Source organism: Marmota marmota, unplaced genomic scaffold (assembly GCF_001458135.2).
Source record: "Marmota marmota marmota unplaced genomic scaffold, marMar, whole genome shotgun sequence".
Taxonomy (NCBI): Eukaryota; Metazoa; Chordata; class Mammalia; order Rodentia; family Sciuridae; genus Marmota; species Marmota marmota.
In genome coordinates, this window is record NW_025999992.1 from 2,139,829 (window position 1) to 2,164,527 (window position 24,699).

At 47.0% G+C, this 24,699-nt stretch overlaps 1 protein-coding gene across 11 annotated transcripts in view; it reads right to left on the reverse strand.

Moving 5' to 3' along the window:
- The window catches only part of Piezo2 (piezo type mechanosensitive ion channel component 2), a 349,401-nt gene that overhangs the window by 81,803 nt on the left and 242,899 nt on the right, over positions 1-24,699 (reverse strand). For 9 of the 11 annotated variants that reach the window (XM_048806753.1, XM_048806747.1, XM_048806749.1 and 6 more), the window contains 8 exons: positions 24,544-24,682; positions 23,595-23,743; positions 21,092-21,322; positions 16,775-16,898; positions 15,362-15,624; positions 14,127-14,275; positions 12,525-12,698; positions 9,630-9,671 (listed from right to left, as the gene is read on the reverse strand). In XM_048806753.1, coding sequence (XP_048662710.1) covers positions 9,630-9,671; positions 12,525-12,698; positions 14,127-14,275; positions 15,362-15,624; positions 16,775-16,898; positions 21,092-21,322; positions 23,595-23,743; positions 24,544-24,682 — 1,271 coding nt within the window. The remainder of the gene's footprint in view (positions 1-9,629; positions 9,672-12,524; positions 12,699-14,126; positions 14,276-15,361; positions 15,625-16,774; positions 16,899-21,091; positions 21,323-23,594; positions 23,744-24,543; positions 24,683-24,699) is intronic. The other 2 variants (XM_048806746.1, XM_048806754.1) reach the window with 1 other exon arrangement.

Consider the following 24,699-nt stretch of genomic DNA (forward strand, 5'->3'; position numbering starts at 1 on the left):
GCTGAACACACTGCTTACATATACAGGAAGGATTTTAAAGCAAGGAACCATCTTCTACAGGCAGATTTCATATATTAGGTTTCACAACCATGTCATAAGTCTGTCCTGATGAAAAGGCAGAATTCAAAGTGCGCCTGGCCGAGCCTCATCAACCAGGACAGGGAAGATGCACCCGTGGATGTCAGTTCTGTCGTCGGCACGTTCCTTCACAGAACTCGGGTATGCCAAAAAGGCCATTCAGAAGAAAACCAGCTAGGATTTCTCCCTGGGAACCTGTCTCCAAGCACGCCCTGGCCTTGTGCACTCTGCTCTGTGTACAACTTCGCTGTGCATGCAGTGAGGGCTGGGGAGCCGAGGGCTGGGCTGCAGACACCCAGAGGCTCAGTCAGCTGCAGTTTGCTGGAGCCAAAGGTCATCCTCATGCTTCTGAAAAGACTGGGTGCCACAAATCAGTCGTTTTGTTCCTCTAGCAAATAAAAAAAGAAGATCTCGACTTTTTCAAAAACTATAGTAAAAGGCACACTCTCATGAAGACACATTCCCTGGAACTTCATGCCACAGAACTTATAACACTTGCGATTTTTTTTACTGATCATCTTGTGCAAATTATTTGATGATCAGATGAAGGATTTTTCCTTTGGGACTCCAAAGAGACACAGTGAAAGCTCATGGGATTCTCAGGGAAGCTCCCTTTTCTACCTCCTTAAATCAAATGCTTTGTGTTTCTGCCACACAAAGAGTTCATTATATCTCCTTAGAGTTTCTTTATTTTTACAGATATTTTGTTTCCTTGCTTTATTATGATTCAGGTTGTGAGCTCTCAATACTTGTGGTTCTCTGTTTTTGTGTCCGGAAAGCCAAGGGACCTGTCAGTCTGTCCATGCATGCGTTCCTGTTCATCCTCAGGGCGTGCTTCCTTATCTGTGCCTACATCATTTCATCCTAAGTGTGTGCTGGGGACTCTCTCCGGGAGAGATTAAGTCCTGCACCCTGAGCTCCTCTGCAAAGCAGACTCCTTGTGCTTGGTACACAGTGGGACTCTTTCAATGCTGGGCAAGACATTTATACCCTGGAGACATGTTCTCTTTGAAACAGAAGAAATAAATTGTGTAACACAGAGTGATGAAGACATTTAATTATTGACTTGACTTGGAAACAACTACATATTAAGCCAGTTTCCACTAAGAAAAATGGAAATTCTGTCATCTTAAAATCTCCATATTTAAACTTTCATTCATTTTTTCAATAATTCTACTTGGGAACATGTGAAATGCAAATTTTAATTACCCACTTCATTAGATGATTAGAGAAAAGGAGATATCTTGTATTAGGTGCAGGACAAGCTGAATAAGTTGTCTGCAGGGCATGCTAAACAAAGTTAGCTGTCGGATGACCTGGCCACTCAAACCCTCTGTCTGGTTCTTTATCACCTGTTTGCTTCCAGCCCAAATGCCCAAGCTCCCACTCAAGGCTGAACACTTAACCCCCTTGCACCAACAGGGCAGTTTGCAGACCCAGAGACCCCATTAGAATTTGGTATAAAAACTCCTTCCTGCGGGGCCCCTCTCTCTTGCTCTCTCTCTCTCTCTTGCTCTTGCTCTCTCCCTCTCCATCTTTCTTCTTCTCTTCTCTTTCCTCTCTCTCTTTTCTTTCTCTTTCTCTCTTTTCTCCTCTGTTGCACTGCTGCAATAAAGCTCTCTTGGTTGCTCTGAGTGTTGTGGTCACTTTCCTTTCATTGTGCCGAAACCCGGGAGAGGGTTAAAACCCACTTTTGGGTCCCTCTTCCTTCGGAAGTGCCTCTCACCGGACGGCCTGAACCCATTTTCTCGACCGCCAGAACTCCATCCACCACCGGCCTTCGATTGGTGAGTTTCCCCTTCCTGGAGTCCTAAACCCAATGGTGGTGTCAGGAGGATTTGACCATTGATTGTCTGGCAAACCTCTTTGCCCACCTGCGGGGAGGAAAACACCACCACAGCCTTTAAGGCCACGGTGGCCCTCAGGGACTCCTTCCTTGGGCAGATTCGACTCTCGGGTTCAAAATTATTCCCCTTCCCCTTCCCAGCTGATAGTTTACCAGCATAAACTTTGTATGTCTCCCTCAAGGGACTGTGTAACCTGCGGGGACACATAACAGAGAACTACACATCACACCCCACCCAGACCTTCAGGGTCTCGGTGGCTCTCATAAAGTCCTAGTCCTCTCACCTTCAAGACTCGGCCGCTAGAAAGATGCTTACCCTCCCCTTCCTCTCTCTTCCCCGTCTCTCTCTTCCCCCTCTTTATGGCCCTGGGAGTCTCTGGCCTCTCCAGGAGGGGTCCTGAAAAGTCTTGGCCAAGGTCTCCCACGGCTCCGGCTCCATCCAGGACGAGAGCTTCGACTGTCAGGATTCGGTGACGACCAAACCCTGCATCTCGAACTTGCCACTTAGGCACTCCTGATTTTTGGCTCTAGCGGGGACAACCCTTTTGCCAATAAATCAGTTTCCTCCTTCTCTCTTATACTATCTTTGCGTCTCCTTCCTTCTCCTCTATACTATGTTTGTGTCCTCTTCCCTCCTCCTTATACTACGTTTGCGACATGTAATGTGTCCTCTCTGCTGGTCGACTCTCCCCTACAATGCCTCTTGGATAACCTCAAAACCCTCTCCTTGACACCAGACATCAAACCCCAAAAATTGATCAAATATAGCACCCAGGCCTGGCCCACTTATCCCTTAGACAACCAAAGCAGATGGCCCCCTTTTGGGTCCCTGGATCCCTCCATTCTAAGGGATCTCTACAATTACTGTGAGCATTGAAAAAATGGGTAGAGATTGCTTATGTCCAGGCTTTCTTCTTGCTCCGTTCCAATCCTGCTCTCTGCACCTCTTGCAAACCTCTACAAATTCTTCTAGCTTGCAAACCAACCCCACAACCATCAATCCCCAGTCTTCTCCTCTGGACTCATCCACTACTTTTGACCCTGCTGATGAACCCCCACCCTATCGCCTGGCTCCAATAGGTTCTCACCCTCAGCCTTCTGCCCCAGCCCCTCCACCGTCTCCCCCACCTCAACAACCTGCTTTCTCCCCTCCAATTACTAGGTCAAAAACCCAAACCAATGCCCTTCCTCAAATCGTTGCCCCTTTGCATGAGGTACCAGGTACTGAGGTATCCCTCTACCCACTCACCCCTCTCTTCTCCTATCAGTGCCCACACCAGGTACTACCAGGTCCTCTTACCAGCTAACCCAAAGCTCAAACTAGCTGAGGAGAGCCCTCGGACCCCTTTCCGAGATCTGGTGAAAACAGCCTTTAAAGTTGCTCTGTCATCACTGAAAACAGGTTACTAAGAATTAAAGTCCCTCACAGGCTTTTTGGGATACTCACTCCCGTCTTCCCCTCTGCTCTACCTGTTCTACTGCTCAAGTTTTCCTTGCTAGGGAAAATCCCAAACCCCTTTCCCATTATTCTTTTACATCACTCCTTCCTCACTCTCAGATCCACGGAGCTGCTCTCAGTCCCACCTTCCCATCTTCCCCTCCCTACCAGGCCCACAGAAAAGTCTTAACTGACCTTCTCCAGAAATCTTCGCCACGGCTGATTTTAGGACTTTCAGCAAAAGAATCTCTACAAAAGAGTTCAGTGTAGATAAACTTCCTATTTTCATGTTGCCCACTTTTACTTGGCCACTGGCTGGGAAAAATCAGCACTCCAGGTGCTGGACACCCCCTTACTAGTTTTTCACAAAAATATGTAAACAAGGCCTTTGGCCTTGAGCTGGGGCTTCACAGTGATGACTACATTTCTAAGATAAAGGTGTTACCAACTGGGCTCCATGGTAACAGCTCACAGGGGGAGGAAAGAAAGGGAAAAAGAAGCTCCCCACTTCCCAGGTGTCCTTGAAGGGTAACTTACAAGGATTGTTTCAAAGTGTGAATAAAGAAGGGAACACAGATGGGAAAGAGAAATTAGAAGGTTCTAGGTATGGATTTAATAAAAGGAAAATGTGTTTCTGGATAAGAGAGTCTATTAAGTAAATAAGAGGGATTAAGCAAGTGATAAAGAAGGTCTGTGTACGTTGGCTATATAGGTTTAAGTAAGTGATAAAGAAGGTCTGTGTAAGTTGGTTATATATGTAAGTTTTTTGAGCAAGTAATCTTGAAGGAATTAAGCATTATACAACTATGGTTAAACAACAACTGTTATTTTGCAATATTGTAATATGTTATTTCTTTAAGAGCTAAACTTGATTAATATAAAAACATCAATGTAATTGTGGTACTATTACTCTTCTTTGTATATTAAATGTGCTCATATTTTCCAGGTATAAAAGTCATTAAGATAGAAGCTTTTAAAAAGCATTATATCAAGCTGTTGTTCTCCAAAAGGTTGCATGGTAATTTTAGGCTTGTAAAAATAACATATTGGAGATTTATTTATATAATTTAATGTTCTATAACTGGATCTGTTATCAATAAGATTAATATAAAGTTCTATACACTGGGTACAATTTATATGTAATATCATATTGTGTTAGCTAGTATTCATGTGACATCAAGCAACAATATATGTAAACTTTATAAAATAATATTTAAGAAACAAAGATCAACTTCAATACTAGAACACTTTACCTAAGATTTATAAAGCGCCCTGGCTTACCTGAGATAAGGCTGTGCCTCCCATCTTACTACATGTTAGGATGATTCCAAAGTAGGCCAGACTTTAGCTAAAGCCAAGTACTCTTAATTTAAGGTGAAACTGACTTTGCTGGATGTTTATGATCAAGACTTTAAGTTAAATTAAAATAGACAAGAAAACCAATATTTGGCTCTTACCCTCTGAGTCAGTCTGAATCTAGGGAACAGGGAACTTCTCTAAAGAGCTTTGCAACTCTGGGCCACATAATCTCCCGATCAGGGACATTAATGAAACCACTGGAGAATGAAAAGCCATTCAGCGCACTTGCTGTGAATAGGAGGGTCATTGGAGAAGGGAGACATCCCTGATGCTTCCAAGGGAAGCCACATGGTCAATCAAGACCTGGACCCATTCTAGCGCAAATGGCACTAGCAGAACTAAGAAGCTATTCTCAAGTTTCCCCACAAGTGACCCCTATGGGAACTCGGCTGACTTTTAACAATAGATAGAAACAAAGTCAATTTTGACCAGCTTGATCTTAAACACCTACCAAAAACAGTTAAACCAAAACACAGTCATTCCTGGGGGTAATGGAGGACAAGAATAGCTAGAAAAGAGGAGACAGCAACTAGGCCAACAGGCTCCATGGGGAATGTTCAATCAAGTATGGCCTTGGCTCCTCCCCCTCACAGGACCCCTATTAGTCCTCTTTATGTTTCTCCTAATAGGACCATGACTATTAAATTGCCTACAGAAGTTCCTGCAAGATCAGATACACAAATTCACCAACCAGCTAGTCAATCAACTACTTCTTTAAGACTACCAGCCCCTGATGCTCAAGACAGAAACGTATAACTCATGACCAACTCCTCTGGCTCCAGAGACTCTGCCCCCATCTAAAACCCTTCCTAACCCCTTTTCCAGTCTTTACAACCCCTTTTCCACTTCCTAGGAATGAGAACTACTCTCCAGCAGGTCAATTCTGCTTGTTCAGTCTGCTCTACAGTATTCCCACAAGGAAGCAACAAACCTAAACACCCCACACATCAGATGAAGAGCCACCAGCCGGACAAAGACTGATAGATCAACTTCACTCACATGCCTAGGCACAAAAAGCTTCGCTACCTACTTACTTTGATTGACACTTTTTCAGGTTGGATAGAAGCCTTCCCTACATCCAGGGAAACTGCTGACACTGTTGCCTCCATCCTCATCCAGCAGATCATTCCCAGGTTCAGATTTCCCACCTCCATCCAGTCAGACAACAGTCCGGCCTTCACTTCTCAGGTTGCTCAAATAGTCTCCAAAGGCCTCAACATCACTTGGAGGCTCCACATCCCCCACCAACCCCAATCCTCGGGTAAGGTTGAGGGGCCAATAGCATTCTTAAGGATCATCTCACTAAACTTGCTATTGAACTCAGGCTCTTCTGGCCCAATCTCCTGTCCTTGACCCTCACCTGAATTCAGGCAACCCCAAGGGCCCCCTCAGGCCTTAGCCCCTTTGAGCAACTCTATGGGTGCCCTTTCTTAACCACCCAAAGCTTTCCAATCACTCCTCCTCCCCCTGTGCCTACCTGTCCTATCTCATACTTCTACGCAAACTCCTAAGGCAACATGCAGACCGGTGCCTTCCTGCGCCATTCATTGCCTCATCCCCAGCACAACCACAAATCGAATTGGACCCTCTTCAACTGGGTGACTCAGTCTTACTTTGGGAACTGCATTCTCAATCGTTGGAACCTCGCTGGACAGGACCCCATACAGTCATATTTACTACCCCGATTGTGACCAAGCTTTTAGACACTCCCCCTGGTACCATGTCTCTTGCCTTAAAAAGGCACCTGTTCCAAATGTCCAGTCCTGGACTTCCACCATGCCCACCAAACTCAAAATTTCTCACCAACCCTCTTCTTCTTTTACTAATCATTAATCTCTCTCAAGTTTCTATCCCAACCACAGATGGTGCTTTAACATCCAAGAGACATGGCACCAGGATGACACCATCTGCTCTCAGTGTATGGGTCAAGGTGATTGTCCTTCCACTGGCTGCAATCGGGCTGTCACCCTTAACATTACTGGATTCAACCAAGCCACCTCCGATACTTCCTAGAGTCTCTACAACAGGACCAATAGCTGATACCAAGATCTCCTATGCTCAGAAATGGTTTGATGCTGTTGACAACCTATGGCTTCAAGGAACTTTTATGGACTTTACCCCTACCAAAGTAGTTGTCTATAGCCACTGGGTGTTATTTCTGGCTGCCCTGGTGTTCTCAGACCTGTCCCCCCAAACATTCCTCCACTTTCCCTTCTAGGTTCCAGGCTGCCCACCATTAAGCAGGAAGTAGCTAGAGGACTTTATGCTGTCCCCCAAGTCACTGAGAAATGTTAGGTGCAGGACAGGCAGCTGCAGGATGACCTAACCACTCAAACCCTCTGTCTGGTTCTTTTTTTTTTTTCTTCTAAGAGAGAGTGATAGAGACAGAGACAGAGAGAGAGAGAATTTTTTTTAATATTCGGTGGATACAACATCCTTGTTTGTATGTGGTGCTGAGGATCGAACCTGGGCTGCATGCATGCCAGGCAAGTGCACGACTGCTTGAGCCACATCCCCAGCCCCCTCTGTCTGGTTCTTTATCACTTGTTTGCTTCAAGCCCAAACGCCCAAGCTCCCACTCAAGGCTGAACACTCAACCCCCCACTCAAGGCTAAACACTTAACTCCCCTTGTGCGAACAAGGCAGCTTGCAGACCCAGAGACCCCATTAGAATTTGGCTATAAAAACTCCCTCCTGCAGGGCCCCTCTCTCTTGCTCTCTCTCTCTCCATCTCTCCTCTTCTCTTCTCTTTCCTCTTTCTTCTCTCTCTCTCTCTCTCTCTCTTTCTCCCCCTCTCTCTCTCTTTCTCCTCTTTTGTACTGCTGCAATAAAGCTCTCTTGGTCGCTCCAAGTGTTGTGGTCACTTTCCTTTCATCTTGCAAATTCATTATGTTTATAATGCCTGTAACATTTAAAATAGAATATATTGTTTGGCATAAAGTATTTTCTAGAACTCACAATCACTTTTAGAAGATTGTATTCACATAAAAGCAATTGATTTATGAATTTAATACCACATATCAAACATATATGGTAGTGTTTCCTCCAAAAAAATATCAACTAAGCAAGACTGGATACGATAGTCTCAACCTCTGTAAACATCAGTGCAATGGACCTTAATTCTGTTAAAATATTCTAATTCACACTGTTTACTAAATCAATTGGAATTTCCCTACAATTAAAAAAAAGCTGCTTTATTAAAATCTCATCACTATGAACTGCTGTTCTCAACACCCTCTCCTACCTCACATCTTGTAAGGTGACCTGTAGATTTTAATCAACCTACGGAGAATTGTAGGTAAACCTCCTCTTTAAATTCAGAATTAACATTAATAAGCAAACTTTTCTCTTTGTAAAACAAACAATCTTGAGCATAAAGAAATCAATTTTGAGGGAAAGACAGCTCATTCACGATCCTTTCCTGGGGAGGAGCTGTGGAAGGTGGGCACGCTGGGCACACACCACAGAAGCACCTGGTGCCCAATGGGAACCGGCTTCTCATATCCTGTTCCCCTGGGGCCTGGCACTACCTGCCTGGGTGGCTCTGAACCTTCACACCTCTGAGGGCCAGAGCGGACACCCTGGCCTTGGGATGCGGACTGCAGGCCGGAGTGACTAATATGGTCAAAGCCACAGCAGCTGCTGCCCAGGGAGACCTCAGAGCAGTTCCCTGTCTTCCCTGCAGCCAACGCCCGTTGCTCCAGGCGAACACCAAGTGCTTTATGAGCACCACGGAGAGGCAGGGAGGTGGCCCTTTGTGTGGAAGGGTGGGCTGGACAAGTTGCTGGAGAGGTCTAACTGGAGCCTGCGCCTCCTCCTGCAGTCAGCTAAACCCCGTGTCAGAAGTCAGAGGCTTCTGGCACCCACCAGCTCCCTTCCCTCCTCGCTCTGCAGGGACCTCTCCTTTTACACTGCCTTCTGGACGTGTCACTTCTGACACCTTGCTCTTTGGTTGTCTGCCCAGGAGAAAAGTGAATGGAAAACGAACAAGTGTTTGGAGAGTTGTCATGTGTTAACTGGGCTTACTGTAAAATGCATGTTTCCAGCAAGGACACGACTGGTATTATGAGAGGGAACAATTCGAGTCATCTATTAACAACGGTAGAATGGTGGGAGTCAGCCGGACCCACAGGCCTTCCCTGTGCTGGGTGGCACTGTGAGGACAGAGCACTCTTTTGCTTGTGTGCACTGCCTGCTTTACCTCCCCAGGGAGTGGGGCACCTCAAAGTGGGGCTGAGTCCCAGGGCCATCTCTGCACTGCTGCGGGATGTGGACACACTGTGAAATCCTCGTCAAGACTGTCCTGATCTTTTAAAGTAGAGGTTTATTTTAAAAATTAATATTTTAAAAATCGTGTATTGTTCTGAATATTTGCATTTTTTCAGGAAACATCTAGGGAGCATCAGCTGATGGGTAAGGGCCTAGAGTCCAGGGCACGGGGTATTGTTGCTGAGTGGTCAGGGCGCCGTGCAGGGGAGCTCGTGCCTCTAGCCAGGGAGGTAGGGCAAGCAGGCGGTGGAGGACTGGAGCCAGTCAGGAGAGCAGCAGTGACCTCACAGGAAGGGCATGGGTCTGGCAGCAGGTTTGGCATTGACAGGAGGGTGTGTGGAGGAGCCGTTCTTCAGCTGCGCTCTCGACCGTGTGGCCAGGAGAGTGAAAAACTCAGCCTTGAACGCGGTCTACCAAGAGCAAACCTAGGTTGAGCCAGGATAAGACACTGAGCGCCAGCTGAAGACCCTGACGACCCCCACGTGCGGGGAGTCACCCTTGGGGAGGAGCGCCACACGCTGGCGCGAGCGTGCCTGGCAGCCCCTCCACCACCTGACCACAGCACTTCTCATTTACAAAGCGGTGAAGAGTTCAACACAGCAAGAAAGTCTGAAAGACAGAAAACACAGGAGTACCCACCTATTGATGATGAGATACACGCGCCCATTGACTTTGGCGTGACTGTGGCGAGAGGCAGAAGCACAGGATGCAGAAGGAGGGAGAGAGAGAGAGAGAGAGAGAGAGAGAGAGAGACGTTAGGCAGAGCAGTGTGGGGGCTCTCCTGGCCTCCTGGTCACAGTGCCATCGCCTGCAAGGGTTGGCGTCAGGAAGGACAGTATGAGCAGCAAGAGTGGCAGCAGCACTGCCAGACACACAGGAATAGTGCTGAGGACACAGTGGCCCTGGCCACCACACCGCCCGCCTCATACACCCGGGAGTACCATCCCTCAGACTTCTCAAGACAGCTTGTCAAAGGAAAGATGAAAGATTAAAGTTTGCTCCTTTCCCAGAGTTAAAAGAGTCCTACTAGGTAACCACAGTCAACTTATTTTCTCTAAGATCTTCTAAAATTTAGGTTCAAAAAAGACATTGCTTTGTTTCTATGTGCAAGACAATATTTTCTAACATGGATCATGGATATGTTGCAGTGACACAAGAGTAATGGGTCTCTAAGGAACTTTACTAAACTATTATCAGTTACACATTATGTAATCAGCATATCATTGCTATGCTATAACATCATATTATTGTCGATAGACAAGTGAAAAGACATTCCAGAGGTTCCTCACTTAGAGTTGATAATAGTTTCTTCTTGTGTACATCATAAAACCGTTTTCAGAAAGCTAACTTTGTAAAGTCTGTAAGGCTAAAGAAAACAAATTCAGCTTTGTACACACACACACACACACACACACACACACCACACATACATGGGGAATGGTTAGTTGGATTTTGATAGAAACAACACTGTTGTGGTCAATTTCATGACTGCCAGGGGTTGGTTATTCACAACTTGTGGGCCATGTTTTTTTTTTTTTTTGTAAAGCATCCAGAGAGGTGAGAGTACAGAGCAAGGCTTGAATCCTGACTCTACAAACAATTCTGTTTCTCTACCACTTTAATTTTAATTAAAATTGTTCAGGATTTGGGGACAGAAATACTTTAAGGTAAAAATTATTAGTGAGAAAAATACTGCAATATAAAAGAGTTGCTAAAATATTTTATATATATATATATACACACACACACAATATTCAAAATTAACTTTTTGGGGCTTTTCTATTGAACTCTGCATGAAACCCCCAAACACCACCTGGAGTGAGTTCCTTAATTTCCCTAAGGCCCTTTTCCCACAGCCCTGAGAGTGAAATCCCATGAGCTGCAGCCTCAGGGCTGTGTTTATACACCCTCTTCTCGTTCTCCCAGTTTTCTTTACAATTCACTGGTGAGGGGACACTCAGGGTGAGGCCAAGCCACGAGGATGGGAAGTAGGATGGGGTGATGGTCCTTGAGGTCTGCTGTCCCTCTTGTCCTGTGAGAAGGGCAGGAGCTGGGAGGCTGAGGCCAAGGACACATGGGGCAGTGGCCCCCAAAGCTGCATAGTCAAACCCAGTGCACACAGGGACAGGAAGCTCCGTGCAGCACTCAGTTCTCACTTGCGACCTGAATGAGCTAGAACACTGAGGAGCCACGTTGTCCTCTGCAAAACCATGCTCCTGAAATCTTGCTGAAAATCTGGAAAAAGGTGGCCCATGTCTCTATGTGACCAGGCAACAGAAGACCAAGGCACGTGGCAATGTTAAGGCAAGAAGAGCCCTGCAGTCTGGGGGCTTTGATGAGAAGCAAGCGCTCATGGGAGGGACGTGAGGCATTTAGAGGAAAAAAATCTAAGCATGTGATCAGCAAAGACCGATGATGACATCTCTTCCACAAACATGCAAATCTTCCAAAAGGTTTTCTTAATTATTGGAAGTGACTTTTGAAAACAAATGGCCTTACAATTAAATAAAGCCAGTACATAGCTGGAGTTGAATATCTAATGCTGGTTTCACCCATAGTTATCACATCCATGTCAAAAAATTGTCCCGCTATCATTTCTCTAATTATTGACAGCTGTTAGTTTTTTACACGAGTACTCTTTCCAAATTTTAAAACTTAGTGTGATTTTTCCTGTCAGCAAGACTACCTATGGGGTTCCCAAACTTCTAATAACATCTTTATTTTTCCTAGTGTCTGATTATCACTAAAGGAAGTAAGTACACAGAACACAGGGATTCTGAGCCCCTGACCCCGCTCATGAGGTGGGAGATGGTGCAGGACATATTGGTGGGTGAGACCTGTTGGCCTTCCTGGTTGTTAGGATGGTGGTCAGGAACACCCTCAGAATGAAACAAAGTAAATCTTAGTTCAAATCAGGAAAGCAATCTACTAATCATAAGGATTATATCATATTTTCATCATTTCATAAAAGTGTTTCAGGTGTATCCATAATTCTAGCTCCTGTTATAAAGTGTTGGAAGGTTAAAATTTCCTGAGAATAGAATGAAATCCTACTTCATTTGCTACTGATGTGCTCATTTCTCCCCTTGAACTCAAAGAGCTAAAGGGAATTTTCACCTGGGGCTGGAATACTCTTTTTTTTTTGTACCAGGAATTGAATCCAAGGGCACTTAACCACCAAGCCACATCCTCATCCTGCCTCAGCCTCCTGAACGGCTGTGATTACAGACCGGCGCCACGGCCGGCTCTGTGTACTTCCACTCAAATAGTACCTTTCTCCCTTCGAGCTCAGCAAGTGTTTTCTAGGGAACTGAATCACGGGCCACACTGGAGCCCCTGAGGAAAAACACCATTAGCATCCATCAGGAGGGTGCTTGTCATTTTCCTGTGGCGGGATGGTAGCTTCCACAGACCTTGGTAAGTGTGCCCTGTCGACCATTGTAAAGCGCTGACCATCACTGGAAGGGAGAGCAGCAGCCCAGGTGGGTCCCAGGGTTGCCTAGGGACAAGGGAAGCACCTCTCTGGCGGCTCACCTGTAGATGGTGTTGTCCTCCTTCCTGGGGATGGACTTGAGGTCTGTGAGTTCTAGGAAGCGGTCGTGGAAGTAGTGGAGGTGCAGAATGCACACCAGCAGGAAGGAGGTGGGGATGAAGATGCGCGTGAACAGTTCTGCCACAGTGAACTGCTTCAGGCCCAGATCCTCTAGCCTGGAAGGGACAGAGCAAGAGCAGGAACCTTCTTAGCAGCGAGGACACCGTCTCCTCCTCCGCCACACCAGTCTCTTTCTCTCACCACTGGCTGCACCCCTCTCCCACACAGTCCACCAGTCCAACCCGCCAGCCTTCACCATGGTCCATGTAACCTGGATGGGGCCATCTTCCTCAGTTCAGCCTCAGTCCCTCTTGAATGGATCCTTTAGTATCTCTGGATGGTGAAGTACCTCCAGAACTCAGCTTTGAGTCTCCTCTCTAACTGTACCCTCCCCTGGTGATCTCACCTAGTCCCTGGGTTTGTACACCAGCTGCACGCCCAAGACCAAGTGTCCACGATGGTACGGCCTTCTCCTGGGTCCTCTCCTACCCAAATCTCTACTGCAGCATGCCTGCTCATAGGTATTTCACATTTGATGTTTTCAAAACTGTTCTTTGTCTTCCTCTTCTTTGTGAAGCTGTTCTCCACCTCCCTGACCCCCATTCCTGGTCTTCCTCGGACCAGTAAGTGGCCTAACGGTGGACCCTGCATGAAATCCAGAAGTTGGAAGTCCCTGATTCTCTCCTTTACATCACAACCAGGGCGTCTGCTTCAGCCTCCTCTGTACTTCCCAAATCCGCCTTTTCTGCCATCTGTCTTTGCCACCTTAGATTCCAGGTGGACCATGGTCACTTCTCCCAGGACCACGGCTACTGCCTGTGAACTGTCTTATTTCTATTTGCGTTGCGCTTTCTGTCAGTCAAGGATCTTTCAAGACTTAAAAAAAAAAAAATTCCAATAAGAGGAAGATAGCAGCCACCTGCCCTGAGCCAGCACCCCTCCCCTCCCATTCCTCCTGGCTCCCACAGGGAGCTTCCTTCCCCTCCCTGAAGGCCCCAGGCCAGCCCTCTTCCCCCTCAGGGCCTCTGGCAGGAGTGCTCTGCCCCCCAGACCCAGTTCAGTCCTCCTGAGAAGGTGGCTCTGATCAGCATCAGGGTCAGAGGAACTCAGTGAGGCAGGCGGGGCCTCTCCACTCAGGCTCCTCTCCACTCAGGCTCCCCTCCTGGGTCTGCTGTCCCCTTCACACACTCATCACCCCTCACCCTTCACCAGCTGGGGATGAGCTCACCCACTGCAAGGTTTTCATTTTCCTTCTGCTAGAATAGATGCTGCCCGGGCGCGAGGGCCCTTCTGGCTCTCTGCTGCATCTCCAGGCCCAGGGCCTCTGGCAGAGGGGGCCTGGAGGAGCCTTGGTGAACACACCCTGAGCATGGCCGTCTAGCCCCATGGGGAGCCTTTCCTTTCAGAGCTCCTCCTTGCCACTCAGGACACAGTGGCAGCATCACCTTTTGCCAGAATCTTCCCTAAAGGTGTTTTTTTGAACAATATGCATTCAAATCACCGCCCTCTCCCTTCCACATTCCATTGTCACCCAGATCACTTACTTTTCTTTTTTCAATCCGGTCATGTTTTGCCACAGGCCTGGGAAGTTTTCAAATTGATATGTGTATATAAAGATAAGCACCAGCATAGTGTAAATAACCACGGACATCCAAAAATATTTTAGAATTTTCCTCCACCATTCATAGTGCACCTGGGAATCAGACATTGAAAAGCCAAGGAGATGAAGAGCAGTTAGAGGAAAACCCACAAAAGTATTTGGTTTCTTTAGGACAAATGATCATAGACAAAAAACGGGTCTGAAAATACAGTTCCTTCATTTTTAGTTCTTTCACATTTTGTTTCTTATTTCAGTTGGTGGATCTGGGGGAGAAGCTCTGATCCCTGTTCTACTGGCCCTGCGGCCTTCGGGTAAGTGTCTGGACCCAGCTGGGCTTTGTTCCTCCTCTGAAGTCTGCGTCCTGTGGGGTGGTTATGGAGATGGAGTGGACAAGAGGCCCGTGGTTCCCAGCAGCCTGTCACATGTATCAGAGGCACCAGGGCATGGCAACTGCTGCTCAGAGGTCTGCTCAGAGTACATATGTCACAGCCCCAGGGAGAAGCCAGCTCTCTCCTCTAAGCTGTGGGTTGTCTTAAAGACATCTGTAGTGTATTGTCAAAGTATTTAAAAGTCCATTAGTTCAGGCGAGACCTTTTTATCTCCATGTGTGACACATTCTTGATTATTGTTTGGTTTATTTGCTGTTGGCCTGAAAGAATACTATACCGTTATCCCTGTTCTCTCATTGGGTTCCCTTCTAACCCCAGTTAAAGCTAGGTTTGTGGACAGGCAAGCTCATCACAGTGTGATCCTTTATAAATGTTAATGAAACACAGAAGCCTGTAAGGGAGTATGCACCGGTACACACATCTACACACCCACACACGTGTGGTTTTCTTAAACCAAAGCCTGAGATATAAGCAAACTAGGAAATCCTCCGTTATTTAAAATTGTCTAGATATTGTTCTTAAATTTATAAATAATCAGGTTTTTTATATCAAGAATTTTTGAAAAAGTTATAGACATTTTTCTGACATTTTAAGAATCTAAAAATTTTAAAAAGAAAACCAGTCGATAATTATGCTTCCTCACTTCAGGAGTCTCAGGATGCAGTGTTTGATTTCAGCCATGACTAGTGTGATCTGTTTGTGGGGTTATAACAAGCAAGAGCTCTACAAGGAGGCTCATCTCTTCCTGGGATGGGTAAGGGAACTGAGGTCAAGCAAGCCGTCCACCCACCTGGTACAAGGCCACACAGAACAGGAACAGCACCATGTAGATGATTTTGTACATGACGATTTTGCCCTCGAAGCTGACGAAGAAGAACATGCCACCACACACGTAGATCCAGTACTTGATGAACATGGCCACCACCAGGTTGCCCAGCACCTTCATGATGTCCTGGTCTTCGTCCTCGTCCTCTTGCTCCTCCTCCTGTGCTTCCTCCTCCCCCTCCTTCTCTTTGGGCTCTCCTTCCACCTGTATGTCTTGAAGGTCCTCGTCTGAAAGGCAGAACACGACATCATTATCCTTCATTGGTTATCTGACCAGCACCTCACTTTGGCCGTGTGACATTCATGGGACATAGGAGCATGCAATTTATGAGTTATTATATGATTTAGGCTGTTCTGTTATTTAATCATTTAAATAACTTAAAGTTTAAGAGTTGAAGCCAAATATGATCGATTTAAATTAGATTTACAGAACGATTACAGTTTAAGTCTAAAGCAATTTTATGTATTGGAATTAAGTACACTTCATCTAGCTTTAAAATTCTATAAGATGCAGGATTCATCTCTGGGTTAGCAAGGATACCTATATTTGAGTAATTTATTCAAACAACCAGTAACTCAGAGTGCAATCAGACCAATGGTTGATCTCAAATGAGCCATTTACCAAAATCAACTGGTTGATCATTGTGCTAAGCACACATTGGAACTCATATAGCAAGATTTGAGCCTTGTAGACAGACTTGTTGCTGGAAAACACCTCGGTGATTAGGGCTAGTTATATAAACATGGCGGCTGGCCTGTTTCCTGGTGGTGCCTGGGTTAAGGTGCAGCCCAGCTGCTGTGAATGCTAACAGCTGGGGTTGGTCCAGAGCTCTGAGGGCAAGTCCTTCCCAGTTACCTACACAGCAGGCCCCAAACCACAGGGATGCTAAAAGAAGCTGTCCTCTTCCCCCCACTCCTCACTCCCTCCCTTTCATTTACTTGGTTGTGTATTATGTTCAGAAAAGGAGAAGATCTGAATTTAGACAATGCCAGTCAGTTTCTAGGTTCCATTTTCATTGTCCTTGGAGAAACCATGCAATTTTGGGGACCCTTAGTTTCTTCTGTTGGGAATCACTTTGGGGAGATCAAATGAACAGTTTTTAAAAGGTCTCTGTGAACTCTTGTGTGTTCTTTGAAAGTTACACATTATAATGTTGTATTTATCGATTCAAGTTCAAATCTGGCTTCCATTAATCAGAGTTTGTTTTGGTAATGGCTTTATTGAGATGTAATTCACATACCACGCAATTCAGCCACTTAAAGTGTATCACTCAAGGACTGGGTGTAGCTCAGTGAGTAATTTCCGACATATTTGGGGCTCTTTATACCTTTGCTGAGCTCGAGAAGTTGCCGTCACACCCTGTCCACACAAATTTACCTTTCTCTTCATTTTCCTGACTTCCAATTTTGACTTCAGACAGAAGAGCTTCCTTTTCCTGAAGAGCTTTCTGCTCTGTGAGGTGCTGCCTCAGCAGGAGCCAAAAGGTGATAGTGAACAGAATCTGGGACCAGAGAAGAAGCAGAACAAGAATTAAGCACAAATCTGCAGCATAAACACACTTCTGCAAATACACCGTTTTCTGCACTGTCCCAGCGGGAGCACGACAAATAACCACCACGGGTGAGACGGTCAGTGTGCCTTTGGGTTTGACAGAGCCGCTGCTGCTCTGCAGTGGGGACTCTCAGGCAGGTGTCCAGGGCCAGCAGAATCTTCAGCACTGTGTGGTCCTGGGAGGAGAAGAGCCAACGAAGGCACGGCCACCTGGCAGGACAGCAGCGCCGGCACCTGGGTCCCTCCTGGGGCTTGTCCTGGAGTGTCTGCCCGAATGTAAGGTTGCTGCCAAGTGAGGGGAGGGTCACTTCTCCTGTGACACACCTTTGACCCCCATAGTTATCCTTAAGAATGCTGCAGAAGGGAAAAGAAAGTTCACCCTAGAAAACACGCCCCTTATTACTCTCACTCCCTCTGGTGCTGAAGCAAGAGGGGACCCCTGCGCCCACACTACCTATCAGCATTTTCCTGAGAACTGAGGGAAAAGGTGACCCATGCCTCACTCTTAGGGAATCTGGAACTTGGTTCCTGGTAGGGTTTGTTTTGGTAATGGCTTTATTGAGATGTAATTCACATACCACACAATTCACCCACTTAAAGTGTATCACTCAAGGACTGGGGTGTGGCTCAGTGTGTAATTCAGTGGGTTTTGGTGTAGTCACAAGGTTGTATGACCACCGTCGTAGTTGTAATCAATTTGGTTTTATATATATATATATATATATATATATTATTATTTTTTTTTTGATACTGGGGATCAAACCCAGTGCCTCACTCATGCTACACAAGCACTCACCACTGAGCAATCCCTCCATTGAAAATTATCCGATCTCCTCAAAAAGAAGCACCCGAAGAGGGACCTCCTCTTCTTCCTGTGACTCTAGCCAACCAGGGATTTCCTTTTTGCTGTATGGCTTGGCTCAACCTGGACATTTTAAGTCAAGGCCTTGTGTAGCCACCTCTCTCAGCAGTGTAGGTGTATCCTGTTGTGGCACGCATGGCCCTGCGTTCCTCCTCCTTACTCCACACTGCTCCATGCACGGGTGCATGCTCTGCATGCACACGCGTGGGCTGATGGGCACGTGGACACTTTGTTTCATAGCTGCGATGGCAAATGCTGCCTGACCACTCAGGCCTGGGTTTCTGTGCGCCTGTGTCTTCCATTCTCCCAGGTGAGGGCCTCGCTCTGGAATTACTGGTCTCATGGTGATTCTATGTTTGACTTTTTAAGGAAAAACGAATGCTGAACGTTTTCCAGGTGCTGCACCAACTTACATTCCCACCAGCAGCGCACACGTCCTGTTTCTCCACGTCCTCAGTCACACTTGTTGTCTTTTATTATAGCCTTCCTGGTGGCTGGGAGTGATAGCTCTCATTGTAAGCTTTTTTGTTTGTTTGTTTGTTTGTTTTTTACATAAGAAGGCTTTATTTGCAGGGGAACAGGAATTTAACCAAAGGGCCCAGATCCCATGTCATCAGCAGCCTCCTCAGACTCCTCCTTGTCTCTCCTCTCCTCTGCTGCAGCAGGAGCTGCTGAGCCAGGAGTGGCACAAACAGCCACAGCCACAGCCCCTCCATGGGCACACTGGCGGTTTGCCAGTACCGGGCTAGGACAGTGTTTTGCCATGCAGCTCACTGATGACCTTGCTGAACAGGCCATCATCCACCTTGAGGCCCATGCTCTCTAGGATCTTCTGATGTCCCTGGTGCAAGGGAGGAGGTGCCCCTGAGGGTGGCCAGCAGATAGGAGTGACAAAGTGCATGTCAGTGGTGGTGGACTGGCCTCCCGTGTGCACCCTCGGTGTGGCAGGGAGCCTCATCGTAAGCTTTTAATAAATATTTGCCAAAGAAATTAAAGAATTAAAAAGGCAAATGAACAAGTCATAGCTTTGTGAATATACTAGAACCCACTAAATCGCACACTATTTTTTTGGGGGGGGGGATTCTGGGGATGGATTTTCACTTAGGGTAACTGCCCATTTCACGCTCCGTGGGGTGTTCACATGAACAGGCAGCAGGAAGTCCTCCTGAGCATGACCAGGACCTTAGGAAGTCAAGAGCCAGACCACCTGCCATTCTGAAAACCTGGCATGAAAATCCTGGAGGGCGCCAGGAGTTGACTACGGCCATAAACGGAAAGGAATCTGCTTCTGTCACCTGTGTTCAGAGAGGTCAGCAGCAATGAGGCCAGGTGGGGCACCTGTTCTGGGGAAAGCGTCCTGGAGGCCAGGCTTTAGAATTGGGGTCAGTGCCATCTGGGGACCAGGAAGAGACAGGCTCGGGAAGCTGCAGACCATGCTGTCTATCTGGGGGCCTGCAGAGCTTCTAGGATGGAGGCCTGATCCTTCCTTTCTCTCCTTATGCACACCCTGACTCACCCCAGCACTCTGTAAAGTGTGCTTAGAAAAGTGTTTGGAAGACATCGTTATGTTGGAGGGTCAATGAGCCTGTGTCATTAATGTCTTGGACAAAATCTTGCTTTTTTCCCTTTTTTTTAAACCCCCAGTTTCATTAAAATATAAATACAGATCCTAGCTTCCAGGAATTAGTGTTTTTTAAAAAAAATTATTAACAAATTTAATCACCAAACAACATTTCCCTTCAAAGAATTGTTAATTCTAATTAGCCAGGAGGGAGCTCAGCTAGGGAGTTGGTGCTGTCTGTTGTCTTTGAGAGTCTGAATCAGGTTGTATGAATTCACACAGTCAGAAGGATGCGAGTTTGAATTTCTCTATGATCTTGAATTTCTCTTATAGAAGACAACTGGATTACCCGTGGAGTGAGCTGTGCCTGCGGTTGGGAGGAGCCCAGGGAGGAGGTGGAAGGAAAGCCCCCAGGTAAATGTACTGGTAGGAGGCTCTTCCACAGGACCAGCGGGGACAGAAGTGGAGTGGGATGAGTGACGGGAACGTCTGGCCCACACACAGGAGATGTTGTCTCACCTCTCCTGCGGGCTTGCACCTGTCAGGAAATTTTTCTTTTACACAATAGCCTTTTGTCAAAAACTGTTACAGGATCAATCTCTGCCCAGTCCAGTTAGCCCCTGTCTACAGCCAGCTGCCTTGGATAGGGGGTGTCTGGTGACCTTCACATGGTTGCTCCCGCAGAAGGTGAAGTTCATGGGCGGTACCTCAGCCCTCTCCAGAGACAGAGATCTTCCTCATCTTGTGGAGAGCACCCTTCAAGGTTCATGGAATGTTCAGACCTGATTGATTTTACTACCTCAAGACACATCGACCAGAGATGTGTATGGCACCTGAAAGAACGATCAAGGCTTGCCGTCGGAGAAAAATGCCCTTTTATTGAGGCAGCTCTGCATATTTATAGAGCCAGGGGTGGTCTGACAGTTGGCATGGGGTGCTTTTTGATTGGTGGGTAAGGATCAGGTGAGCCAGCAGGGCTAGTCTGATTGGTGGGTAAGGATCAGGTGAGCCAGCAGGGCTCACCATTGGACAGCTCTTCTTGGGAGATGGGGAAGTTAGTCTTTGCAGCTGGGGCGACTCCCAATAGCACCTACCATTTTGTTAACAAAAAAAGATTATAAATGGGGTCTCCCAACCTTCTGAAATAAAAACTATTGAGACAGCCAGTGAAAATAAATGAGCCAGGAAGAGATTATGAATGTCCTGACCACAGGTGAAGGCAAATCAGTAGAGAGAGAAAAAAAAAAAAAAACAAGTGTCATATTTAATTTTTGCTACTAAGAATGTGTGTTAGGACAGGATTGGAGTAAACACATTGTTAATAATAGATGCTTGTCTAAAATAGCAATGTGCTAATAAGTCAATTTTACAAATTAATAATCTATCCAAGAAAATCCTCTAGCCCCTGGAGATATTTTATATTGTATTTTTCTGTTCACATTGTATGTTCCTATTTTCATATCTAATTGCTATCATATGCTAAAAATAGCTTATACTCTAATTTTTCTGAGTAGAAAGTGCTGCTATTTATAAGCTAATAACATGGTGTACTACATGTTAAATTACAGCAGCCTCTCAGCAATGTAAACTATTTCTCACAGGTTCGTGTCTGTTAATTTCTGCAAAGGAGTGATCATCTGGAGCCTAGTGTTATAAGGTTTGCTTCATGTGATGATTGTGATTAGCGCAGTTCTGTTTTCTTGATTTTCCATTCACTTACCTTTGAAGCAAGCTCTCCTGGCTCTTTCTTTTCTAGAAAACCCGGGACCTTTTTGATTTCTGGAAGTTCAAAGCTCCAGATGTACTGCAGCACCAACAGCAGGTTCCCGTAGACAACCATGAAGGGTGAGCTGATCATGGCGTACTTCCTCCTGTTGCGGATCATCCACAGGGCGCACGACCAGATGAGCAGCACGAAGGTCAGCCAGCTGTGGTAGGTGATGCTCCAGGCCTGGGGTGGAGGGAGGCACCGTGTGAGCGCTGGAGAGCACGTAGTGGACTGAGGGGGAGAGGCCGACCTGGGCTCAGGCGCAGGGCAGAGGCCAGGGAGAGGCATTGCGAGGGCCCTGCCCGCGAGCCTCCAAGGCAGTCAGAGGCCCTGCATGGTGCCAGCGTGTGCCCTCTGCCACCAACCTCTTCATTTTCACCCTATTTTGCAGCGTCACAAACAACTGTAATGAGCTATCTAAAATTGTTAGTAAAAATACATGATTAAAATTAAATTAAAATTTATTAAAATTAAGTTAGTAACTGACAACTACAATGGTCTGAATTATTTTCCTGAAAATATTCTTATGCAAGAGCGTTCACCAAAGATTAGGTGACAGCTGCCGTGTTTGCACTCTATACACACTGAGTGAATTTGTATTCAGTAGTGTGTTTGAAGCCTCACACGCATACACACTCATACACACACACACACATACACTGTGCCAAGCAGATAGAACGTTGCCATTTTTGTATGATCCAGGAAAATTATCTTTAAGATATCATAATTGCAGATTTTTCTCCCCCACACTGTACTCATTTGAGAGGATGAAGGAAAAAACAAGTTAGGAGGTTCATTAGAAGATGTCCTGGCTGGGCAGGTGCACATGCCTGTAATCCCAATGGCTTGGGAGGCTGAGACAGAAGGATCACAAGTTTGAGGCCAGCCTCAGTAATTTGGTGAGGCTCTAAACAACTTAGTAAGACCCTGTCTCAAAATAAGAAATAAAAAGTGCTGTGGATGTGGCTCAGAGGTAAAGAGCCCCTGCATTAAATGAAAGAAAGAAAAGGAAGGAAGGAAGGAAGGAAGGAAGGAAGGAAGGAAGGAAGGAAGGAAGGAAGGAAGGAAGGAAGGAAGGAAAGAAAATAAAAGAAAGAGTTAGTTCTGGCCTTTTAATGCCCAGGCAGTCCACTCTGGGTTTCCGTAGCTAGGAAGAAGAACCCATGTTGTGCTGTTTACCATGCTGGGTTTCAGGGCAGTTGGGCCGTTCGGCCTCTGCTTTATATTCCTTAGTCAACACGTGACTCATCTCACGGGCTCCTTGGGCCTCTGCTTCCACCTGTGATCCAGAAGTCACAGAAGCTGGGCTCTTTCACCCAGCAACACTGTGGCTGCACTCAGATGGAACACAGCACCAGAGAGGGGCACACCTCGAAGAAAGATCTTGCTGTGTTTACAGCAGGTTTTTTCCCTACTGAGTAATAACACGTGTATTCAAAGCTGCTTTTGTTTTAGCTCTGTTTCTTTGGGGGAAAAAAAAGACAAACTTACATAACTCAGAGAGAAAAAATAGTACCTTTTTGAGTTCAGAACTGTAAATTGTATTTATTATAATAATTGATTACTTGATGTTTAATGATCAAGAAATTTGCTGCAATTTGAGAGGCAGATATACATAAATTGTCAGAAACCAGGCAAAGGCCCTGAATTCCACTTCAAGGGTGGAGCTAGGCTGACGATGGTAGCACCTGACTGTCATCCTAGCTACTTGGGAGGCTGAGGCAGGAGGATTGCAAGTTCTGGACCAGCCTGGACAACGCAGTGAGACCCTGTGTCAGTGGTCAAGTGCCCTGGGGTTCAATTCGCTGTGCAGAAGCAGCAGTGACAGGTGTGTGGGGTGGAGCACTGCGGCTCCTGCCTCCTCTCCCTGCCCAGTGTCCTTACTGGAAGCTGCGGGTTGCCCAGGAGCTCGGCGCTGCCTGGCAAAGCTGTGTCTGGGTGTGGTTTCCCCAGAGCCATCAGCGTTTTCATTTTCTGTCACTGCAGGTGGCATGGGGTCTCCCCACTGACCACAGATTGTGGAAGAGTTGCCTCTTAAATAGGAGCATTCAGTTTCTCAGAACTAAATCAGATTTTCCAAGAAAGTTTTGTTTTTAAGAAAGAGAGTGACCAGAAGCCCTTCATCCTCTGTTAGCAGAGGCGCTGCTTCTGAAGCTGACAGGCTGGGGACCAGGTGACAGCGACAGGCGTCAAGGACCCTGGCACCTGGAGGAGGCTCTCGGGGCCCTGGGGGTGACTGCAGCCCAGATGGAGTGGAGCCTCCCCTCGGCCAAGGAAAGACGTGCCTCTAGATAGAGAGGGTATTAATATTACGGAGAGGCTGAGAGAGTTGAAGAGGACACAGTTTTGCAGTCTATGGTATAAAAATCCCATGAAAAATGAACGCGGCCAACCACTGTCAACCCGGCACTGGGAAGACTGAACCCCAGCCTCTGGCAGCACCACTCACACGCACCATCATGGCGATGAGGGCGCAGATGTAGCTCTGCTTCATGATGAACTGGAACACGGAGACCATGGCGTGGACCTTGACACTCCTTTTCTCCTCCTGGCTCCTTTCCTCCTCAAATTCTTCTTTCTCATCCTCTTCTTCCTCTTTCTTCTCTAGATGGACAAACACGTTACGTAACTCTCAATGCCAATGCCCGACATCTGTGTGAGTGTCCCCAGGGGCAGCACTCCTGTGGCACGGCCTTTAGGTGAGACTCGAGGGGTTGTTCCCAACTAACAGAGCCCCTAGAATTCTCACCATTCTGTCAGCCCTGCTTGGCCAGGGCCAAGGCACCCAGCACCCAGCACTCGGTGGGAAGACCATCTCCACAAGGTGGGCAAAGACAGACCCTAACCTGGCCCTGAGCTCCCTGCTCCTGTGTTCCTGCCCCGTGGATGCCCTCCCCCGCATGTGGTAGGCTTCCAACAACAAGGCCACTCCTGAAGACTCTGGTCTAAGTCGTGGCTTTTGCTTTGGACGCTTTCTTTCTAGATTGAAAGGGTGACAGATCTCACTCTTGTTCTGAGGGAAGCCAGCCCCAGGGGTAAGTGCCCCTGGAGAGCCCTGGGTGGCGAGCACCTGAGGTCTCCAGCCAATAGCTACATAGCGGGGCTTGGACACAGCCCCCCAGGGGAGCCTCCAGCAAGATGGCAGCCCCTCACTGCAGGCTCAGGAACAACCCCAGGTGCAGGAACCAGCCCCTCACCCCCGGACCCTGACCCAGACAGGCTGCAACACTAAATGTGTTAAATCATGAAGCAAATGTCCTTCCTTTTTGTTAAGTTAAGTGGGCTGCACATAAATAGGACTTCTAGCAGCAAGAAGAGAAAGCACAGACCCTTGAAAACTCAGGGACCACCTACACGCCCGTGCACGACCCTGAACGAGACATGCGCCCTGTGTGGCTGGTTACCTGTCGAGTCCTCGGAGGGCTCCCACCGGTATTGGGGGGTGGAGTACAGATCAGTCTTGGCGGGGCCGTTCTCTAAGGGCAGGCTGGGGTGGATGGTGTGGTAGTCCACAGGGTTGCCATTCACCGTCACAAGCAGGCCCTGCGGGGAGCATGGGG